The sequence below is a fragment of the Solanum lycopersicum genome, chromosome 11 (genome assembly GCF_036512215.1).
Source record: "Solanum lycopersicum chromosome 11, SLM_r2.1".
NCBI classification, from domain to species: Eukaryota; Viridiplantae; Streptophyta; class Magnoliopsida; order Solanales; family Solanaceae; genus Solanum; species Solanum lycopersicum.
In genome coordinates this window covers 4,052,774-4,075,375 of record NC_090810.1, presented here as the reverse complement: position 1 = coordinate 4,075,375, position 22,602 = coordinate 4,052,774, and the positions used below count along the sequence as shown (strand labels likewise).

Genomic DNA, 22,602 nt, shown 5'->3' with positions numbered 1-22,602 from the left:
AATATTTATCTCTTAAAATTAACTATCATACATGAAAAATAAAAGCTAAACCAATATATATATATATTAAATTGTATCATGATCAATCTAAATATGATTTGAAATCGCAAAAGCTTACTTCAACCCAAATACATAAGTATTAAAAAGTAAAAATAAAATAAAATAAATAATAAATACTTGAAAAAGAGGGTGAAGAACAAGACTCAAGAAATGATTACTATTTTAATTAAATGAAATAGAATAAACGCAATTCATTATGAGTTTTTACAAGTAATAGCTCAAAAGATTCAATTTATTATGAAGTATTTTTATTTTTTATAACAAAAATATTATAGAAATGAGTTTGAGGACGCTTTTATCACATTGAATAAACGGATCTTTAAATAAATCACATATCAAAAAGAATTAAAAAGAATTAAACACAGACGATAATATTAACCTAAATGCATATTAGACAATATAATATGAATCCCCCCATATTGACTTCCAATATCGGATTTCAATTACATTATTCGTTTTTCATTTTAATCCGATTCAATCATATTCATAATTTTCTTAAACAATATAATATTTTAATTATGACATATAAATAAAAAGAAGATTATATTTTTGAGATACAAATAATAATAAAATAGTCAATCGACAGTTCTAATTAAATATAACAAGTATTTTGAGACGCGTAAAATATACAAATAAATAAATATACATTAACGACAAAAGAAATATAATAAGACATATCTGGAAAAAAAAATAACATTTGAGGACAACTATACGGTCGATAAACTCGTGCCCTCTTTCAAAGTTGTTGAAATTTTTTCAATAAATCCAAGCATTATTTCAACGTTGCTATCATCTGCAAAAATAAAATAAAATAAAGGTATAATAATCAATTCTAGTATTTAAAAAAATTCTAACATTTTTTTTTCAAAGTGAAATTATATAAAAACTCATACTTCAATTTTCAAATTCATTTTTTTCGACTTAATGACAATAAAATTCATGTTGAGAGTTAATGTGTCCTGCTTCAGAATTTTGAATTTATAGATTCCAACATTTCATATAAAGACTGCTTACTAGGTTCTGAATTATTTATTTATACATTTTAACTAGATTTATTGATAGAAATTCAGAGTCTCAGTTTAAGCTACTAAATTCTATTGTAAATATATATATATAATATATATATATATATAAAATAAAAAAAACTAGACCTTAAAATTTAAAAAATAAATAAATTACTCACCTAGTCTAGGTATGGTATGTCCTTTAGGATGGTGAATCACTTGAGTATCCACAAAACACTCTAGCAGAATTTCACCATCTTTTCTTTGAAAATCTGCCTCCCCTTTGAAAACAAAGACAAATACATTTATTCGTATCGAAGAAGGGGAGTTTAGAGCCACAATAAAGTTATTTTCGTAATCAGTATTAATATTGAAGCTCGATTAAATCAAACAATTCACATTAGAAAGTTTCATATCAAGGATAAATCTATCCTTAACAAAGATATCTCTGTATTCTGTAAAAATCGAACGACCTAAAATCGGATTAAGGAGTACTTACCGCCGCATCAGTAATAGTATAAAAAGAAATTGTAATGTGATAAAAAGTACCTAAGAAGTGAAGGGATGGACAATTGATAGTAGATGAAAATGCATTTGCAACCAATTTTGGTATCCCATAAGTTGGCCCTCCAAATTTAGCTCCTGATATTATTATCACAAACTTTATTTTTGGAACTTTTGTTAAAGCCACTCCATCCCTTTGCATCCCTGGAATTGCTGCACCTAAAACAGCTCCCTATTTTCACCCCACACACACACACCAAAAAGAAAAAAAACAGATCGGTTATAATATCTGACTAAGCATATTGAATCTTCGATTAATTGAAGATGTAGTGCATATTTCATCCTTAGCTACTTGTGAGACTTATCAAATTCGTTGAATTATAACTCGTTACACTATTTAATTGACTAAGTACATGCAATGTTAAAGTGTCTATTTATACTAAAAACTGTTATTATCCTTTAGAAATAACACAAGTAATCTTTCTGAGATCGTTCTCTTATTTAAAATATAACTGATTGTAAAAGATTATTTCTTCTCGTTTACGCTTACAGAAAAGAAAAAACAACCTAAATGAGAGTTGAGTAAATCTTACCTGTGAGAAACCAAGAACACCATCAAAAGGTCCATTCTTTAACATAAAATCTTCTATATACTCAAGGCATTCTTCAAAATTGTAAAATTCTGTAAAATCCTACAAGAAAAATACACTATACTCATTTGGTATTGATATTTACAAAATAATGTTAACTAAAATACCAATTTATTTATGTTATTTTAGTTATAGTCCTGAAATGTAAGTTTATAATTATAAAAAAATAATGAGTCAAAGTTGGACAAATTGAGTAATTACTTGGGACAAGATTGAACAATAACTCATTAATTTTTGTTATTCAAATTAACTATTTCTCATTTCCCCCCTTAGCAATACAACTTGTGCGGAACATAAATTCTTAAAAAAAATATGGTATTACAATAGTGCTTGTGAAATATTACGATATAAAATTATAAGCTTACGCAAAATAAAAAATTAAAAATAAAACACAAAATAGGAGCAAAAGTACCAATGACCCGAAGAGAAAGCTATGGTACTTCCCTTCTAGGTCGATAATATGATTTGTAGCCACATGTTATAATCCGAGCTATCTAAGTCGCCCATTTGCTACTAACCTAGTCTATAGCCACATGTTCTAATCCTGTGAGCTACCCAACCCGCTCATTTGCTACAAACATGATTCAAAGCCACATGTTCTAATATCCAATTCGTCCATTTGATACCTCTTTTTAGTTGGTTCGACTATGGGTGTGTTTGGTATCAAGAAAAATATTTTTTCATGGAAAATATTTTTCTTGAAAACAAGTAGATTTTTGACATATTTTTTCATGTTTGGTTGGTGAGTAGAATATATTTTTCGAAAAAGAATTTTAGTGTTTGATTTATAAATGAAAAATATTTTTGAAAAATATCTTTATTTTTATTAGAACACAAAATAATTTTTGAAATTGAAAATATTTTTTAAAAACAAAATTTAATTTTCTTTTTGAAAGGGGGGAGGGGGGTGGCAGGGGTAGAAGTAAAAAAAATAAAAATTCTGTTGTAAAGAAAGCTCAGAATATAAGATGAAAAAGACAAGAAGTATAAGATAGAGGAGATAATTTTCTTATTCAAGTATGTATTACAAAAGGTGAATGATATCTCTATTTATAGAGTTGAGATATCACCCCAAAAGCCCCCATGATAAATGTCCAATTAGTAGGTACATAGTTATCCAAATGATTCTTATCACCTTGGGAACATGTATACATGAATACAATTAAGTCTTGAGTAAATCTAAAGGACAATCCACACAATTCAATGGATTTATAACACTCCCCCTTGGATGTCCATAGATTATGTGCCTCGTTAAAACCTTACTAGGAAAAACCCAGTGGGAAAAAGCCTAGTGAAGGAAAAAGAGTACACATATCTCATAATACGCTTTGAATGTTGCCTCATTAAAAACCTTACTAGGAAAACCCAACTTGGGACAAAACCATAGTTAAGGAAAAGAGTACAACGCGTATTTCGCTCCCCCTGATGAAAACTTTACTTGATATCTCGGAGACGGCGCATTCCAATCTTGTATCTCAACTTCTCAAATGTTGATGTTGGCAATGCCTTAGTGAATAAATCAGCAAGATTATCACTTGAACGAATTTGTTGAACTTCTATCTCACCATTTTGTTGAAGATCATGCGTGAAAAAGAACTTTGGTGAGATATGCTTTGTCCGGTCTCCTTTGATGTATCCTCCTTTCAATTGAGCTATACATGCAGCATTATCTTCGTACATTGTGGTTGGTATATTCTTTTTCAAAGAAAAACCACACATTTTCTGAATATGATGGGTCATTGATCTCAACCAGACGCACTCTCGACTTGCTTCATGGATGGCTATTATTTCTGCATGATTTGAAGAAGTGGCTACCAATGTTTGCTTCATTGATCGCCAAGATATTGCCGTGTCTCCACATGTAAACAAATAGCCTGTTAGTGATCGAGCTTTATGCGGATCTGATAAATACCCTGCATCTGCGTAACCAATCAGTTCTGATTTGGATTCATTCGAATAGAATAAACCCATGTCCATGGTCCCTCTAAGATATCGAAGTATGTGTTTAACACCATTCCAATGTCTTTTTGTTGGGGAGGAACTGAATCTTGCCAGTAGACTTACTGCAAAACAGATATCTGGTCGAGTATTGTTAGCAAGGTACATTAGTGCCCCGATCGCACTAAGATAAGGAGTTTCATCACCAAGAAGCTCTTCATCATTCTCTTGAGGTCGAAATGGATCTGTATTGATGTCAAGAGATCTTACCACCATTGGAGTACTCAATGGATGTGAGTTATCCATGTAAAAACGCTTTAGTATCTTTTCTGTGTACGTTGATTGATGAACAAGTATTCCATTTGACAAATTCTCAATCTGTAGACCAAGACAAAATTTTGTCTTGCCGAGATCTTTCATTTCAAATTCTCTTTTCAGACACTCAACAGCTTCTAAAAGCACTTTACGAGTTCCAATGATGTTCAAATCATCAACATACACAGCTATTATTACAAATTCAGACCCCAACCGTTTAATGAAAATGCAGGGACAAATCGGGTCATTTTTGTACCCTTTCTTTAACAAATATTCACTCAAACGATTGTACCACATCCTTTCTGATTGTTTCAGTCCATACAGAGATTTCTGAAGCTTTATTGAACAAGTTTCTCTTGAATCTTTGTATGTTTCAGGCACTTTAAATGCTTCAGGAATTTTCATGAAAATGTTGTGGTCCAATGAGCCATATAGATAGACTGTGACAACGTCCATTAGACGCATTTCAAGTTTTTCATGAACTGCCAGATTTATGAGATATCTAAAGGGGATTGCATCTACCACTGGAGAATATGTCTCCATATAATCAATGCCAGGTCTTTGAGAAAAACCTTGAGCAACGAGTCGGGCCTTATATCTCATGACTTCACCTTTCTCATTTCTTTTTCGTACAAAAACCCATTTGTACCCCACTGGCTTGATACCTTCAGGTGTTCGGATTATTGGTCCACATATATCACCCTGTATACGTTCCAGAAACGCAGGAGATTCAATTCCAACCTTAACTGTTGATGGTTTAATGATCAACTTTCCTTGAGAACAAGCAGCACAAGAGAATTCCTTTGATTGAAGGATATTTGGGCTCTTTAAGGTGTGTCCATGTGAATTCTCAATGATTTTGCGCATCATATTAAATCCAGGATGGCCCAACCGGTCATGCCAAATGATAAAATCATTAAAATTAGTAAACCTTTTGTTTACTACGGCATGTGATTCAACTGTACTTATACTTGTATAGTACAACCCAGAAGAAAATGCAGGTAATTTTTCATGCACAATTTTCTTCTCAACATTAATTGTAGTAATGTAAAGGTATTCAACCTTTCCTTCATTAGCCGTCTCAACATGATAGCCATTTTGGCGAATAACTTTGAAACTTAATAAGTTTCTTTGAGACTTACTACAATATAATGCATTATCAATGCTTAATATTGTCCCTCCAGGTAGTAATAAGGTCGCTCTTCCAGAGCCCTCAATTAATTTTGTACTACCTGATATTGTGTTGACATATGCCATTTTCATAACCAAATTAGAAAAATATTTCTTTTCTTTTAATATTGTATGCGTTGTAGCACTATCAAGAAGGCATACATCTCCATTACTCATCTTGAATCCAACTGACAACTGGGGATTTCTTTGCAAGTAGCAACTTCGTGCTGATAATGTGTTGTAAAGAAAGCTCAGAATATAAGATGAAAAAGACAAGAAGTATAAGATAGAGGAGATAATTTTCTTATTCAAGTATGTATTACAAAAGGTGAATGATATCTCTATTTATAGAGTTGAGATATCACCCCAAAAGCCCCCATGATAAATGTCCAATTAGTAGGTACATAGTTATCCAAATGATTCTTATTACCTTGGGAAATGTATACATGAATACAATTAAGTCTTGAGTAAATCTAAAGGACAATCCACACAATTCAATGGATTTATAACAAATTCAAAGTTAAAAGTATTTTTTAAAATAAACTTAATTTTTTTTTAAGAGAGAGGGGTGGGGGGCTGGTTGGAGGTTGATGGGGGTGAGGGTACGGGGTGGGGGTAAAAATAAAAAATAAATTAATTTTTTTAACTAAAAAAAATGTAATTTGAAGTTGAAAGAGTTTTAGAAATGTTTTTCTTTTAAGTTTCTAAGAATAGTCCGTTTCCTTATATTGAGAAAAAAAATGAGTTGATTTCGAAAGTATTTTTTCAAAACATTTAACTCAACCAAATATGATAAAATTGAAAAATATTTTCGTAAAATATTTTCCTTCGAACCAAATACACCCTAAAAATAAAACCAATTTTTTTTTAAAAAAAATGTTGATCTAAGAAAGAGTAAATTACCTTATTTGCTTGAAACCATTCATAGTAAGGAGGATCAAAAAAACCTTCAAGTGGAGATTTCCCCTGAGCCGGAAAAGGTGCATCCAAAAACACCAAATCTAATTTTCCGATGACGGATTCCGGCCACCGGAAAATCAATTTCTTGAGTATTTCACCACTTCCTCTAAAGCCATGAAGACACAAAATTCTTAATTTTTTTTCCATGGAATTAATTTCTTATGCAAAATTATTAGACCCACTAGGCCCCATATATATATATATATATGAATTTATTTATGGTTAAAAAATTGTCACGTTGTCTCCATGATTCAGCCATAATTGACCATTAAATAATTTTGTTGGTTGTATACTTTTCTTTTTCTTTTCAAAAATGTACAAATGAATTAATTATTAGTCTTAGGATATGAGTGCGTTGATATTTAAAGGGGACAAATTTATTGGTGCCATCTAATGATTAATGAACGGTTGAAAATCATAAGATTTTAGGTTTAGATTTTAAGATATAGGAAAAAAAAGTGATTTATTCTGGTTTTATTTTAATTTTGATAAATAAATTATGAGAATATGATCTAGTGATCAATAAAATGGGTTGAGTATCGTAATATTTCGTGTTTAAATCTCATCATAAGCAACGAAAAATAAGTTATTTTCCAACATGGCCAAGGGCCCGCGATCGCAAAAATCAAAATCGTGTTGCTTGCCATCAATGCTATAAATATCTTGTAAAATTAATTATAGTACATTTAAACTAATCTAAATATTATAATTATAAAAAATTAAATTAAAAATAAAATATATAAAAATTTATATCTTATTTAGCCTCTAACTAAAATTTCGCCATGGGCTTCCGATTATATTGATGTGCCCTTGTTCCTAAGTTTTGAAATGTCTTTTCGATAAACCCAAGTATTATTTCAGCACTACTGTCATCTGCAAAAAAAAAAATAAGGATATAATTAAAACTTTATTTATTTTTATTAAAGTTAAGACGTATGAATTATAATTAATACATATATGAATACTAATTAAGATGTTATCTTAAGTGAGATAATAATTTTCGTTTATAAATTTTCCAACTTTTTTTTCTATGAAATTATATGAAAACTCAAATTCCTTAACTTTGAACTACATTTTTCGACTTTATGATAATAGAAAAAATCATGTTAAAAGTCAATGACCAGGACTTTAGTTAACTATACGTATTCAATGTTTTGAGCTATTAGGTTCGAATTTTTTTTTAAATAATTAATTATGGTTTGAATAAATTATTTACTTATTTTAAGTAAAAAAAATTAACAAAAAATATAAAATTTAGTTCTAAGTTACTAGATTATGCCAAAACGTGTAACCAAAACTCTATTCCTACCCTTGTTAAACATGTAATTAGAACTCTAATCATACCCCATAATTTTAGGGGTTCTCCCTTCTACAGAATCTTATTTTATTGTTATATTGTTAAAATAATTTTTTAGGTATATATAGTAGATGTCGAACCCTTTTCAGCTATTTTGTGTGTCTTAAATCTCTTTATCGAAAATTCTGACTCCGCCTCTGCACCAAACTAGTGGGGTTATTTCAAAAAATGATGTTTTACTTGATCTTTTCTTAAATTTTGTAAATATTGATTTGAGTAAGAATTAAATTCACATTATAAACCAAGAAGTATACCATAAAATTTCAAAACAAAATTACTCACCTAGTTCTGGTATGGCATGTCCTTTAGGATGGTGAATTACTTGTGGATCCACAAAACACTCTAATAGAACTTCTCCATCTTTTTTTTGGTAATCCTTTTCTCCTTAATAATGAAAAAAGAAAAAATTAACACCAATTAAATTGAATAATTGAAATGTTCAATAAATAGTAGAAAGCTTGAAATAAATTTAAAACATAATTATATAAAGAAAGAAAAAGAAAATGATCAGAACTATCCTTGTTCATAATTACTTGCTCAATTTGACAAATCAAAGAATGACAATTTTTTTACTTATTAATTACTTTTAAAAAAGGCAGAACTTCTTGAAAATCTTAAATTTTTAATTCATTTACTTCGTAATTAAATAGGGTAAAATAGTAAACTCACTATGTCAATCATTATTATCTTAACAGGTGTCTCAGTTCAAAACTGGACAAGTAATTAGAAATATTGAGAGTATATTTCAGGTCGCGCGTACAAAAAACTCATATCATGTCATCCCTCGTTGTCTTAAGTCACGCACTATTATTCTTAGAACCAAATTCATTCACAACAGCTTCTCTCGTTTACATATTTTTTTAAAAAATTAATTTAAAAGTGAAAGATATTATGAAAGTACCTAAGAAATGAAGTGATGGACAACTAATTGGATATGAAAATGCATTGACAGCCAATTTTGGTACCCCAAATGAAGGTCCTCCAAATTTAGCCCCTGATATTAATATCACAAATTTTATTTTTGGAACTTTTGTTAGAGCCACACCTTCCCTTTGCATGCCTGGTATTGCTGCACATAAAACAGCTGCCTATTTCCAACAAAAATAAAATAAAAAAATTACTTTTTATAGAGTAATTTTCTTTTATTATAATTATAATTGATCATAACAGATTATTTTCTTATTATCGCGAGAGAAAAGAAAATAGTATTTATTTACCATTGAGAAACCAAGAATACCATCAAAAGGTCCATGCTTTGACATAAACTCTTCTATATATTCAAGGCATTCTTCAAAATTGTAAAACTCTGTGAAATCCTACAAGAATGTAAACAATTTATAGAAAAAAAATATTTTTTCTAGAAATAAAATGAAAAGAAAAAAAAACAAGTTATTTGAGTATCAACAATAATTTTGATAGTATGATAAGTACTTATTCGTCTTTAATTAAGAGTTTTGAATTTAAATCTCGTTCGATACGGTGTAATCTTTATTAGTATGCTTTTACATTTTAATGTAAAATTTTCAACACAAATTCAAATTATGATACAAATATCAACCACTAGATAAGATTGAACAATAAAATGACTATTCCAATAAAAATATAAAAAAAATATAGACACATGAAATAGCTAAAAGAGGTTCAACATCTACTATATATACCTAAAAAGTATTTTAACTATATAAAAATAATATACTTTTCCGTAAAAGAAGATTCGAATGAACTCCTGATGGCTCCGCCTTTTGTGTCAAATTCACCAAAATTTGGATCATGATTTATTCTACATTGGTCAGTTTGACACTCACGAAAAAATATTGAACAAATATGATTTTATACATAGTATTGAATAATCAAGAATGAAATGAACAATAAAATAGTACGATCAAATAAATAAGACCACTTTATCGATTCTTAATTAAATATCTCATATAAGTCCTCGTAACAAAAAAATATCATGTCAAGGAGTGTTTTTCTTCGAATAAATCGAATCTTTGAAATTAAATGAAGCAAATATAAATACCTTATTAAATTGAAACCATTCAAAATAAGGAGGATCAAAGTAACCTTCAAGTCGAGATTTGCCCTTCGCCGGAAAAGGTGCATCCAAGAAAATCAAATCTAATTTTCCGGTGACGGATTCCGGCCACCGGAAAATCAATTTCTTGAGTATTTTAGCACTTTCTCTATAGCCATGGAGACATAAAATTCTTGGTTTTTTGTTTGATTCTTTTTCCATAGTATTTTTTTTTTAATTTCTTCTGATAAAATGGTAGGTGAAGCATATATGGCTAAGATTTTTTAAAAAGCTATCTATTAAAATTTAGTAAAGTACTCCTATCGTCTCATTTTATATATCACATGTTTTACTTTACAGTTACGTTAAGAAATGATGTAACTTTATCCTTATAGCCTTATTAAATTTTTTTTGAAACTCAAATTTTCAATCATTGAATATGTATTATTTACTTAGGTTTTCTAAGTTGGTCAAATGTTATATATTTTCAAGGCTAATAACTCACAATGATTAAACAAAAAAGAAAAAATATAATAATTTATTAATTTTATGAAACGACAAATATTATGAATCAATTATTTATATAAAAAAATGACATATATTATTAGACGGAGAAAGTATAATAGATATCCGAATATAGTATCAAATTATATAGTAACTCATAATTCAAAATTCGTTTGATCATGAAACTTTTTCCTTTACTCTAGAGTTATACAAAATTTTCAATTATTTTAAAAAAATAAAAATGAAAAAGTGTTATCGCTTTGAGTTAGTCGTAGAAAATAAAAAACTATTACAATTTGTATATATGTGGCCGATCACAACTCTAATATTCAAATACTATTATTTTTCAATGCAAAAATAATACTACTTTTTTTTTTTCAATTTTCACACTAAAATATGCATAATCAAACGTCCACTTATATTTTTAAATTTAAAATTAAAAATTTATGGACATATATGACCAAATTGTCACATGGCATCTGTTATTCAGATTAATAAATTAACCATAGTGTTTAATTGTGGGCTTGGTATTTACCCCACAATATAATATACAAAAACGATTAATCTCCACAATTCAGCCAAAATAACAGTTCTTTCTTTAAGAAAAAAAGCAGGAGGTTAAGAATATTTTGAAATTGGTTATTTTTATATTGACGTGTGAGTCAGTATATTAAGATAAAATAATTTTCAAGAACTCTAACTGAAATAAAAAAAATTACAAAATTTTGATGTCTACACATATCAATAACTTATTATAGGATAAATAAATCATTTATGTATTAAAACATTCTCAACTTTTAACGTTCAAACATGTATATTACTTATACATAATTAACTATAGTGTTTAGAACAATTCCATCACAATATGCCCTTAAACAACAAAGAAAAAAGTCTCAATAATATAAAAATATTTGAGACTAATAGAAACAGCTAATGATAAAAAAACTAATAGAAAAATTATAAACTTCTTTTTCATGTCTATTAATATATAAGTTGTGTTCTAACGAAATGAAAATATAAACATAGTACTTCCAAAGATTTATGGTACGTAGACAATAAATACTATTTCATTTTAAGTCAAAGGTCTCAAATATTAAGTTTGTGAATGTAGGGAAAGATCTAAAGGCACATGAGGGGGATCCACCCGAGCTTCCTCAGCAAAAAATTATATCGTACATAGAAGACTATAAATTTTCTTAATGATTTAGAAGTTTAAAATTTACATTGAGGCTCCAAATTTAAATCCTAGACACGATATCTTTATTTTTCGAACCCTCCTAAAAAAAGTTCTCAACCATCAATATCTAAATGAAATGATAAAGAGCATACTGTCTCCCTAACCTAAAAGTAAAACTACCCCTAAATTTAATAAAAGCATAATATATAAATATGTTCTTTAACTTGGTTTCAAATTATATTTATGTCCTTCAACTTTGGATGTGCATAAGTAGATACTTAAACTTGTATAAAATTGAACAAATCGACACACATATCCTACATGACATTTTTTGTCCTACGTGATGTCTTACGTATATTTTGTCACGTAGAACTGATGAGTTTATCTTTGGAACTTTTGTTAGGGCCAATCCTTCCCTTTGCATACCTGGGAATGTTGCACATAAAACAACTCCCTGTATCCATCAAACAAACAAAAAATTTAAATATATTTAGTCAGATATTATAACAATTTAGTAATAATAAGGAATTAAAAATGTTATTATCCAGGAAATAAAATAATTTCATTGTAAAATCATTTTCTCCTATTGAAATCATAACAGATTATTTTCCCATGAGAATGGTAATTAACAAAATATAATTACTTGTGAGAAACCAAGAACACCATCAAAAGGTCCATGCTTTAACATAAAATTTTGTATATACTCTAGGCATTCCTTGAAATCCTACAATGAAATTTACAAAAAGTTTGAATAAATATGACTAAATAAAATTGTATTGATAGATAAATAAGATCACTCCATTCTTAATCGTATAAGTTAGTATTTTTTTTCTTGATTTGAAATTAGAAAAAAAATACAATCAAGTACCCTTGAGACACTACTAGAAGCTTCCAAAATTTCCAATATGAAAACAAAATTATTTTTTCTTTTCTTATCGATTTATTCAAAAATTCTATGAAAATAGTCACTTAATATTTTTCAGTTGAAAATAGAGTTTTTTTTTAGTAGTGAGACATCTGTTTTATAAAATATACACATTATAAATATAGTGTATATTTTTTCATCTTTGATTCTTCTTTTTCCATGTTAAGTACACCTTGTTTTGTTATGGAAAATGTGAGTACAACTTATATATAGCACATGTGAAGTCTATGTATAGTTTTCACATAATTTCTTCAAATTCGAGTCAGATTCATGATTTAAAATTTAGAATTCTAATAAATATGATACAACAGTAAATTTACAGTCAAATATTTATAATATTTCAATATGTATAAGAAGTTTAAACAAAAATTACTGAATTCTCGAGAATCTGTACACAATATGCTGAATCTGCTCATGTTTTAAACGCCAACCATAATTCAACTAAAATGGACAAATTTTTAATTTTTTTTTATTAATCGAACATGAAAAAATTACTCCAATCAAACACAACCAAAGTGTTATATTATATAGTACATCACAAGGTTTTACATGAGCCAAGACTATAGATACAATTTTGCAACAATTAACAAGGCTATAACATAAGGTAAAAAAAAAAACTATACATAAATTTTTTTTGGGACAATTTTTCTAATTATGTGACCATAGATATAGTACCACCCACCATATTATTTTTTTACAACAATTTTCCATTAAGATAACTAAAAGCTAAGTTTTGTTTCTAAAATGGTTGAGGGCAAATTCGGCATCACATTTAGCCCCAGCAGTAAATGCTTCGAGGAACTCTGGATAAGTAAAGGTTCTAAACTCCGATTTAGTGTAAACCAAATCAATGGCTGGTTTTATTAAAGACTTGGGTGACGGACCGAGAAATACACCAATTGTGGTTCGAGCCTCTTTTGCGTGTGTCACCACACGATGAACTCGAGTTATGAACCTGTCATTGCTTATTACCTGCAAAGAATCACCATATGTTATGAGGAAAATTGATCCCCCACTTCTTATACCCTCCACCCCTATTCATACCTCTACCTTTATAGTATTTGTCCAAATTATATATAAATTCACTTCTGATCATAATATTTTTTGTGTACGTATCAAACATGAGAAAAAAATCACTTATTTTGTTGGAAACAATTTTTCTCTTATCAACCACTACTTTAATCCTCTAATATTTGATAATTGACAAATGTAATGGACCTCCTAAAATATCAAATTATCACTAGAAATAAAGTTTTTTTCCACAACAAATATATCGAAAATCTGTGTTATAAAACATGATTTTTTTTTTTTCATTCATTTCCCATTGAGCCAACTAACTTAAAAAATCTGTGGAGGGAAGCTTCCTAATTTTTTTCATATGAAATCATTGGTCTATTTTTTTTTCTCCTAACTATTCAATGATAGAATATCTCTGAAAATAGCCATTGAACATTTCTCGATGGGAAAATAGTGATTTTTAGTATTATACAAGTAGCACTAAAAATTACCTTCAATTGTAGACCAGGAATAACAACTATAGCATGAGGAATAGGTTGAACACCAATCCATTTGCCATCTTTAAGTATTTGAAGTCCAGGAACATTACATTGTTGAAGCAATGTTATGAGATTTGGATCAGAATGTACTGGCATTCCTAGTGTTAAACTTGGATTTGGACATGGAATATGATGATTCACAGATATCACATTTGTTTTACTTAATTCACCTTCAAAATAACCTTTCTCTAGTCCTAATCCTTTGCATATCATATCCAAAATCTTGTATAGTAGCTTCCTTGTTTCTATTGAATACTCACTTACCACTTCTCTACAAAAAAGAAAACAAACAAGATGATTACTGTTTGAATTTACGTGTCTTAGTTTTATTGGATGAAGACACGTAAATATTATTGTGCATGGATCAAGATTGAACGAATTATTTATTGTGCATGGATCAAGATTGAACGAATTATTGACCTGCGTATTTAATTATATGTTAACTCAAACTCATTTTGACCTGTTCAATTCAGCTCATCTAAAAGTTGGCTAATTTGAAAAATGAAACTGACAACGTGTCATAACATTTCAGTTGGCTTTTTGAAATATGTCAATGACATTTGTATGATTATAAAAGTTTTTCGTTAAGGATTAAATGAAATTGTAAAGTTAATCGTTTTAAAATTTACAAGTGTGTTGTTCTTTTAAAAACGTGAAAAATGTATCACGTAAACTGAAACGAATGTATATTACCTATACTTGGTGGGCTTATTGGGCCAAGTCATAATGTATTCCTCTAAAGGATAGCAATGATGAGTAAAATTATCTCTCCAATAGTGAAATTCTTCAGTATCATATGCTAATGTACTTGAACATAACCTGCAGCTTTTGTTTATATCATTTGAGTAAAATTTTGCCTTGTATTCACTAGGCAATTTGAAGAATTCCTTGTATATATTCATTGTATCATCCATTAGATTTTCACATACTCCATGATTTATCACCTGATCATCATAATAAGTAAAAACGAAAAACATAATATAAATATTCATTCATCTTTAATTAGAAACTTCAGATATCATGAAATATCTGAGGGTGTAACGGAATATTGTTTCGTTAGATACTTACGAAATATGTATATATGACAAATAAATTTCTTGAGTCAATGATATATCAAAAATAAACTCTCTAATACCACATAAAGATAGATATAAATTTGTGATGTATACCTTACATGTGTAGAACTATACTAAATATGTCATTATATGTCCTATAATGTAGATAATTAGCAAAGTAAAAGTATTGAATATATACTATACTACTACTCTACTTATATAGTACTAATATAAGAGTCACACGGAGCAACAAAACAAAACGTGTTTTTTCATAGTTCAATCTCGAGAAAAAAAGTTCATTTCTGAAATGAGATTATCATAGCGATCTTAAAACTCTAAATTTGAAAAACTATTGACACGTTAATTTTTAAAAAAAAATTCTGCATACGTCACTGTGGGATGGAAAAAAAAAATTCTTAACTATTAATTGTACCTGAAATATTCCAAATTCTTGACATGCTTTAATAACTTGTTGAATTGCATCATTTGGATGATTATTAGCCAAATCTATGAGTGGTATATCATGGCAAACAGGAAATTTAATTTTTCCTGGTCTTCTATCTAGTGGGAAAATATACTTTTTAGGTACAAATTCAACATTTGACCAATTTGAAATCAAAATTTCCATTATTTTTCTTGGATAATTTTGGTGTGTGTTTGATTTATTTTGTACATAGATAATGGTCTTCTATAAATAACAAACAAAGGAGATTTCATTGACGAATAGAATATTATATATTTATTTAATTTAGTTTTATATCTGATGTACGATATTTTTATTAGAGCTCGACTAAATTTGAAATAAAACGCTCTCTTCAACTGTCCTCTTGTCTTTTTCCTTTGTCTTCAAATGGGGGACCAAAATCTCTCTTTATCTTAGAATTGTTTTTTTAATTATATATTAAAAATATAACGGGACCAAAATCTCTCTTTATCTTCATATCATTTTATAATTATATTATAAATAAAAAAAATATGATTAATATGATTGTGGTGCACTGGTTGAGAGTGTTTCGCCCTTAATTCAAGGTTTTGGATTCGAGTCCTAGATAGAAAGAAAATCATGTTGGAAGCGTCACCCCAAAAGAGTTGTGCAGAGCGCAATCCGAATTTAGTTGAAACTCCAATAATAGGCTCTGAATACCGGGTGGAAAAAAAAAAGTATGACACTAAGCATACGTAATATAATGAATATTCAAAAGATAATACAAAGCACTAAAATATATATAGTACATAATAATAATTAATATATATATACATATTTTAAAGAGTAAAATGATAATGATAATACATACAAACAAATGATTTTTCTGTTTTTAATTTCTCAAGAGATAATACTATGTAAGCACACAAATTATTTTGTTGTTTATAATTTGTATAGTACTATATATGAGGTCAAGGCCAGTCAGATATCAAGCCCAAATAAAATCCAAAATTTTAATTATTAACTAACTAAAAGAAAAAACAACAACTAATTAATAAAGATTTAATCAAGAAAGATCAGATTCTTAATTAAAAATTAGTATTGGACAAACAAATAATGCGATAAACTAATTAATTGAAAATAATATTCAAATAGCAACATTAGTGAAAGAACTACAACTCTAGAATAAGAAGTTTAACTCCACATAAACATGGTCCATGAACGCATAAAGAATAAAGAATGAAGAGAAAAAATCACATCGACTTCTCGAAAAAAGTTAAAAAGTTATCTTCCAAAATATGTTTATAAACTCTTTATAGATGTAGAAAAAATCCCAACCAAAATGATTAAATTTAAAGTGGTGCACATGTAAAAGTGTTTCATCATTAATTAAGAATTTCGATTTCGAGTTCTGAATATAGAAAAATTTTGTTGAAGGTTTCACCTCCTAATGGATCTTGCATTGCACGATCTAGATTAAGTCGGTGCGAGAAAAAATCAGATTTGCTTTGGTCTCTTTACTTGTCTTGTTTCCCTTTTTTCTTTTGTCTTCAAATTGGGACCAATGCAATCAATACTCAAAAAATAATTAAAAATATTAAATATAAAATAAATAATGGCTATATATATATTTATATATTTAAAGAAAATTAAAAACATTAACACTGGTAATATATACAAGCAAATGAATTTTGTTGTTTTTTAATTAGGAGGTGGTATTATGTAAGCAAATAAATGATTTTGTCATATTTAATTAAGGGGTGGTCCTATAAAAACAAAAATAAAATTTCATTTTCAATATGTGAGGACAAACCCAAACAATAAAGCATCTTACTTCTAGATTCCTCTAGTTATAAAAAAAATTCAATTTATTCTGGATTAAGTAATTTACGAAAGTTATTTTTTAATAATCGAAAAATAATACCTTTTTCACTTTTGAATGAAATTTGATAGATATATATAATAAAATCATGATTTCTTCACTATTTCAAAACTTCTCGAGTCGCTTTTGTTAAGATACAAAATAAAGATCTAACACTTTTTGGAGGAGAGTAAATGAATAGTTATAGGATGAAGTAATTCAAAGTGATAAAAATTCTACTATGAAAAGGCTTTATCGCTAGCCTCCGATAAAAAGACTTATTTGTAATGTATTGTAAAGATATCCAAATGACAAATGATTCGAAAACTAAACTCGAAGAGTTACAATTCGAACATCTTATCCTATCTTTTAAAATTATTAAGTTATAGTCGATATTAAAAATCTTCGGCCAAAAGAGGTTGATGCTCCTCCTCCACCTTCAACTTCAATCACATATGTTTTCAGACTCGTATGTATTATGAAGTTCAAACATAAATATATGAAATTTTAATTTGGGTAAACTTTTAAGTAACATATGTATAAAGTTTGTTACTACTATGATATTTTGTTTGAAATATGTTTTACAAGCCTAACATCAAATATATATATGTATGAAATTTGTAATTCTAGATGTAAGTTTTTTCAATTACAGTTTGATAATTCTAAAGTTAATTTTAAAGCGAATAAACTTATTAAAATTTATAGACTTCGAATATAATTTAAATAACGATCCTCAAACGATTCATGTATCCCAAAGTCAAACCATTGAAATCTAGCCCATTATTTTGGGCTTAGTTCAAGAGATCCTATTGGAACGAGAGAAATCTAAGTGGGCAATGCAATATTTGGATAATACACATACACAAAAATGATATTTATTTTGATATATATATATATATATATATATATCAGTTAAGATCAAATTAAGGAGTATATTTCTAAATTGTTCGTATTTTTTAGAAAAAGAAAATGCACCCCTCAAGAGTAATCTATATTATTAGGTAGAAGAGCTCATTTGGTCCCTAGTGAAACTTATTTATCTATTTTCGCTAAGAAAATCATTATGTTCATTTATAAGATTTTTTTTTTCTAGAGAAAATATTTTTAAATATTTTAACTAATTAAACATAAAAAAAAATTGACAAAAAATATTTTACTCCTTAATTACAAAACACACCCTTTGTGTTTTATTATATAGTATATATCACAAAGTTTTACATGAGCCAAGACTAGATACAACCTTAAGGGGAGCTCTTTTCTTGGATACAAATACAAAAACAAACCATACATCAATCATATTCTTTTGACAAATCTCTCCAATTATATGACAATATTTATAGTACCACACACCATATTATATCTTACAACAATCTTTTTTTTTCTTCAAATAATTAAAAGCTAAGATTTGCTCCTAAAATGGTTAAGGGCAAGTTGAGCATCAAATTTAGCCGGACCAACAAATGTTTCAAGGAACTCTGGATAAGTAAAGTCTCTGAACACTGGTACAGTTTGAATCAAAGTAGTAGCCGGTTTTATTAAAAACTCTGGTGACGGAACGAGAAATACACCAATTGTGGTTCGAGCCTCTTTTGGGTGTGTGACCACCCGATGAACCGGAGTTATGAACCTGTCGTTGCTTATTACCTGCATTAAAATAAAATTAAAAAACTCACGACTTGCTTTTTATTATATTTCGTCGCTTATACTTTCTAATGTAAAAATAAAAAATTTATAATATTCCTTAAAGGGCATGATCTCAGTTATTTTTACAGAAAAATGAATATTAACATTTTTTTCTACCTAAGATATATGAATTACTTATTATTTTTTAAAACACTTGATATTTAAAAATGGGCTAAGTAGTCAAACGAGCTCTTAGGGTGTGTTTGTTAAGGAGAAAAGAATTTTTAAAGAAATATATTCTACTTTCTATCATATCAAAAAAAATTATCTCTAGAACAATAAGTCTTCTAAAAATCATAAAAATTATTTTCTGATGAAAAAAAAGTTTCATAAATAATATTTTATGTTGATTATTTCCTCCCTCCTCCCCCTCCACCCCCACCCCACACCCTTCATACCAAACACACCCTTAATCCTCTTATATTTTATCATAATTAACCTCCAAAAGATGCAAAATTTGTTAAACACAACAATTATCATAGAAAATTAGTAATACCTTCAATTGTAGACCAGGGATAATAATTAGAGTATGAGGAATATGTTTAACACCAATCCATTTTCCATCCTTAAGTATTTGAAGTCCAGGAACTTCACCTTGTTGAAGCATTGTTATGAGATTTGGATCAGAATGTGCTGGCATTCCTAGTGTTAAACTTGGATTTGGACATGGAATATGATGATTAACAGATATCAAATGTGCTTTACTTAATTCACCTTCAAAATAACCTAAGTTTAGTCCTAATCCTTTGCATATCATATCCAAAATCTTGTTCAATAGCTTCCTTGTTTCTATTGAATATTCACTTACCACTTCTCTACAAAAAGAAAACAAACAAAATGATTAGTCTAATATATGTCACTTTAAAAAAATGGTCGTGTCACGTGTGGAATATTCAAATTAAAGAGTTTCTTCTCTATATCAAGACGTAGATTGAACTGACATCGTGTTTGAAAAATAAAAGAAACACAAACTTTTATATTTTTTGATCTGATAAATATGTCATGACATTTCTGTTGGCTATAATAATTTCTATTTTGAACGAATTATAGAGAGAGAGAAAAAAAAGTGTATTAGATGAATTAAAACATGTGAAGTTTTGAGTATAAAAGAGTGATATTTTATAATAACAAAAGTAAGACACGTAAATTGAAACTATTACCTGTAGTTGGTGGGCTTATCAGGCCAAGAAGGGATATGTTCCTCTAAAGGATTACAACGATGAGTAAATGTATCTCTCCAATAGTGAACTTCCTCAGTATCATATGCTAATGTACTTGAAAATATTTTGCAGCTTTTGTTTGTGTCATTTGAGTAAAATTTTGCCTTGTATTCACTAGGCAATTTGAACAATTCATTGTATATATTCATTGTATCATCCATTAGATTTTCACTTATTCCATGGTTTATCACCTGATCATCATAATATGCAAAAAACAATAATAATAATAAGTATTCGTCTATTTTTTTAATCAGAAGTTTTGAATTCGAATTTTGCATGTGAAGTTGTTTTTGGTGAGGAGCAATTTATTTTCCAAAAACTTGGACTTCTAGATCACCAAAGGTGGTGTCACGGGATACAATAGGGAGTTTTGAAGCAGCGTTAAAATTGTTTAAGTCATGAGTTAACATTTGGGGTTGATTAGGTTCTAGATTCATTTTTTTTTAACATGATATCAGGGTCAGGTCATTCCAATTCAATATTTACTGACGTTGATGTTGGGTTTTAAAGGATGAACAACATGTGGACCCTCATGTTAAATTGTTCATGTACGAGATCTCTAGTCGTGAGCATGAGATTGGGTGTTTAAGTCTCACATCAGTAGGATGAGGAAATCATGGATTTGAGCAATCTTTCTCTCGTGGATTAGCTTTTGAATCGGGTTAGTCCATAGTCCATTTCACTACACGAGGATAGACCGTCTACGTTACACTCATTTAAGATGCAAACCATCCTCTTGTATTCAACAACACTTGAACCAATGGAGTTGGAATCATTTAGTTGATCTTTAATTGACTTCAATACACAAAGTTCATTTCTTCATGTTTATAGAGAAGCCATCTTAAAACTCTATGTTTGAAAAAACTTGTAACATATACTTCATAAAAAATTATGTGTACGCCACTATTGACCACAGTTCATAAACACAAACAACTTTAAACTATAAAAAGTTAAAAACAACAATAATATACTCAGTGTAGTCTCGCAAGTAAAATTTGAAAAAGGCAGAATATATGCAAGTGTTACCTCTACCTCTATAAGGTAAAAAAGTTATTTCCGATTGGAAAAATAGAAGATTAAATTATACCTGAAAGAATCCAAATTCTTGGCATGCTCTAATTACTTGTTGAATTGTTTCATCTGAATTATTATGAGCCAAATCTATGAGTGGTATATCATTACAAATAGGAAATTCAAGCTTTCCTGGTCTACTTTCTGGTGGAAAAATATATGTTTTAGGCACAAATTCAACATTTGACCAATTTGAAATCAAGATATCCATAAATTTGTTGTGTGTTTGAATCTATTTGTACATAGATGATTTGTATAAATAACAAACAAAAGAGTTTTCACTAAGGAATAAATTATTATCCGTACCCCGTTATTTGATATTTGTATTAACGATTAAATAAATTGAATCACATACTAAAGGGTTTATTTTCTTGGGCCAGCACTCCAAACAATTTTTTATTTTCATTTATTTAAGCTTAAAATTTGTAACCTTTGATTAGGAATAAATGAATCTTAACCATTCTATTATACTTAAATATATATATTTAATTTATATCCCGTATCGAATAAATTGAATAAAGAAAATATTATTTTTTTGGCGAATTTTTTACCTTAACTATGTGAGGCTTCATTGCCCTTCTTTATTAAAAACCACTTATCCCTACTTCTCTATTAGGACTTCCAACTAACACCAAAACCACTTCAAACAGCCCAATATTACCTTTTGGATTATCGAAGTTTTCTCTCTTCTCCCTACTATTTTACTGTTCTTATTATTATATATTTTATAATATGTTATTAGGAGACATTATTGTCTCAAAGAGTGAAGTTTAAGTATTTGAAGGCTAATGTATTATTTATTTTTTATCTTTTAATATGACCAATCTTATGAAATTTGACTTTATTGATTTTCATAATTTAGACAAGAGCTATTTTTTCGAGGTATTGAATGCTAAAATTAATTGGATGCTATGAATTTTGGAAATACCATTAAGAATGAATGATATCAAGAATGAAAATAAAGCATCGAAATAAAATTTGTGCAAAAACTATGATATTTAGTGTCAAATTGAATATATCATGGTGTGAATTGTTCATTTTTCATAATTTCATTAAGATAATGACGCAAAAATATCATAACTCTATAGCACAAGTTTGTATTGATACTTTATTTTCATCCTTAACGTTGTCTCTAATTAAGACCCATAACATCC

The 22,602-nt window shown here is 28.5% G+C and overlaps 4 protein-coding genes across 6 annotated transcripts; all 4 read right to left on the bottom strand.

Annotated features, from left to right (window-relative positions):
- Positions 1 to 550: 550 nt before the first annotated feature.
- LOC101267187 (retrovirus-related Pol polyprotein from transposon TNT 1-94) lies at positions 551 to 6,936 on the bottom strand. Of its 2 annotated transcripts, XM_004250084.5 has the most exons (5): positions 6,545 to 6,936; positions 2,162 to 2,260; positions 1,614 to 1,800; positions 1,244 to 1,345; positions 551 to 853 (listed from the first exon to the last, which is right to left on the bottom strand). In XM_004250084.5, exons 1-5 carry the CDS (start codon positions 6,746 to 6,748, stop codon positions 768 to 770), a joined length of 678 nt encoding a protein of 225 aa, XP_004250132.1. In that variant the 5' UTR covers positions 6,749 to 6,936; the 3' UTR covers positions 551 to 767. The 2 variants fall into 2 exon arrangements, with proteins under 2 accessions (XP_004250132.1, XP_069147603.1); XM_069291502.1 differs by lacking the exons at positions 551 to 853; positions 1,244 to 1,345; positions 1,614 to 1,800; positions 2,162 to 2,260 and adding an exon at positions 3,183 to 5,868 and having other exon boundaries at positions 6,545 to 6,761.
- Positions 6,937 to 7,221: 285 nt separating this feature from the next.
- Positions 7,222 to 10,275, bottom strand: LOC101267472 (uncharacterized). Of its 2 annotated transcripts, XM_004250085.5 has the most exons (5): positions 9,979 to 10,275; positions 9,176 to 9,274; positions 8,860 to 9,046; positions 8,241 to 8,342; positions 7,222 to 7,474 (listed from the first exon to the last, which is right to left on the bottom strand). In XM_004250085.5, the coding sequence occupies exons 1-5, from the start codon at positions 10,192 to 10,194 to the stop codon at positions 7,371 to 7,373; spliced, it is 708 nt and encodes a 235-aa protein (XP_004250133.1). In that variant the 5' UTR covers positions 10,195 to 10,275; the 3' UTR covers positions 7,222 to 7,370. The 2 variants fall into 2 exon arrangements, with proteins under 2 accessions (XP_004250133.1, XP_069147604.1); XM_069291503.1 differs by lacking the exon at positions 9,176 to 9,274 and having other exon boundaries at positions 9,979 to 10,273.
- A 2,794-nt stretch (positions 10,276 to 13,069) lies between these two features.
- On the bottom strand, positions 13,070 to 15,905 carry LOC101266893 (hyoscyamine 6-dioxygenase-like). The gene is made up of 4 exons (XM_004250083.4): positions 15,623 to 15,905; positions 14,828 to 15,078; positions 14,087 to 14,405; positions 13,070 to 13,550 (listed from the first exon to the last, which is right to left on the bottom strand). Exons 1-4 carry the CDS (start codon positions 15,815 to 15,817, stop codon positions 13,305 to 13,307), a joined length of 1,011 nt encoding a protein of 336 aa, XP_004250131.2. The 5' UTR covers positions 15,818 to 15,905; the 3' UTR covers positions 13,070 to 13,304.
- A 2,720-nt stretch (positions 15,906 to 18,625) lies between these two features.
- On the bottom strand, positions 18,626 to 21,776 carry LOC101266290 (hyoscyamine 6-dioxygenase). Its single transcript, XM_004250081.5, has 4 exons — positions 21,465 to 21,776; positions 20,318 to 20,568; positions 19,654 to 19,972; positions 18,626 to 19,118 (listed from the first exon to the last, which is right to left on the bottom strand). The coding sequence occupies exons 1-4, from the start codon at positions 21,657 to 21,659 to the stop codon at positions 18,873 to 18,875; spliced, it is 1,011 nt and encodes a 336-aa protein (XP_004250129.1). The 5' UTR covers positions 21,660 to 21,776; the 3' UTR covers positions 18,626 to 18,872.
- Positions 21,777 to 22,602: the final 826 nt, after the last annotated feature.

Excerpts from the sequence above, each read along its gene's own strand:
- LOC101267187 (XM_069291502.1), bottom strand. The coding sequence starts at position 5,818 with ATGAGTAATGGAGATGTATGCCTTCTTGATAGTGCTACAACGCATACA.
- LOC101267472 (XM_004250085.5), bottom strand. The coding sequence starts at position 10,194 with ATGGAAAAAGAATCAAACAAAAAACCAAGAATTTTATGTCTCCATGGC. Across the intron at positions 9,047-9,175 it reads GTATTCTTGGTTTCTCAATG|GCAGCTGTTTTATGTGCAGC; the intron begins GTAAATAAATAC and ends TGTTGGAAATAG. Across the intron at positions 7,475-8,240 it reads ACATGCCATACCAGAACTAG|ATGACAGTAGTGCTGAAATA; the intron begins GTGAGTAATTTT and ends TTTTTTTTGCAG.
- LOC101266893 (XM_004250083.4), bottom strand. The coding sequence starts at position 15,817 with ATGGAAATTTTGATTTCAAATTGGTCAAATGTTGAATTTGTACCTAAA. Across the intron at positions 15,079-15,622 it reads AAGAATTTGGAATATTTCAG|GTGATAAATCATGGAGTATG; the intron begins GTACAATTAATA and ends TATGATGATCAG. Across the intron at positions 13,551-14,086 it reads TTCCTGGTCTACAATTGAAG|GTAATAAGCAATGACAGGTT; the intron begins GTAATTTTTAGT and ends GATTCTTTGCAG.
- LOC101266290 (XM_004250081.5), bottom strand. The coding sequence starts at position 21,659 with ATGGATATCTTGATTTCAAATTGGTCAAATGTTGAATTTGTGCCTAAA. Across the intron at positions 20,569-21,464 it reads AAGAATTTGGATTCTTTCAG|GTGATAAACCATGGAATAAG; the intron begins GTATAATTTAAT and ends TATGATGATCAG. Across the intron at positions 19,973-20,317 it reads GATAAGCCCACCAACTACAG|AGAAGTGGTAAGTGAATATT; the intron begins GTAATAGTTTCA and ends TTCTTTTTGTAG.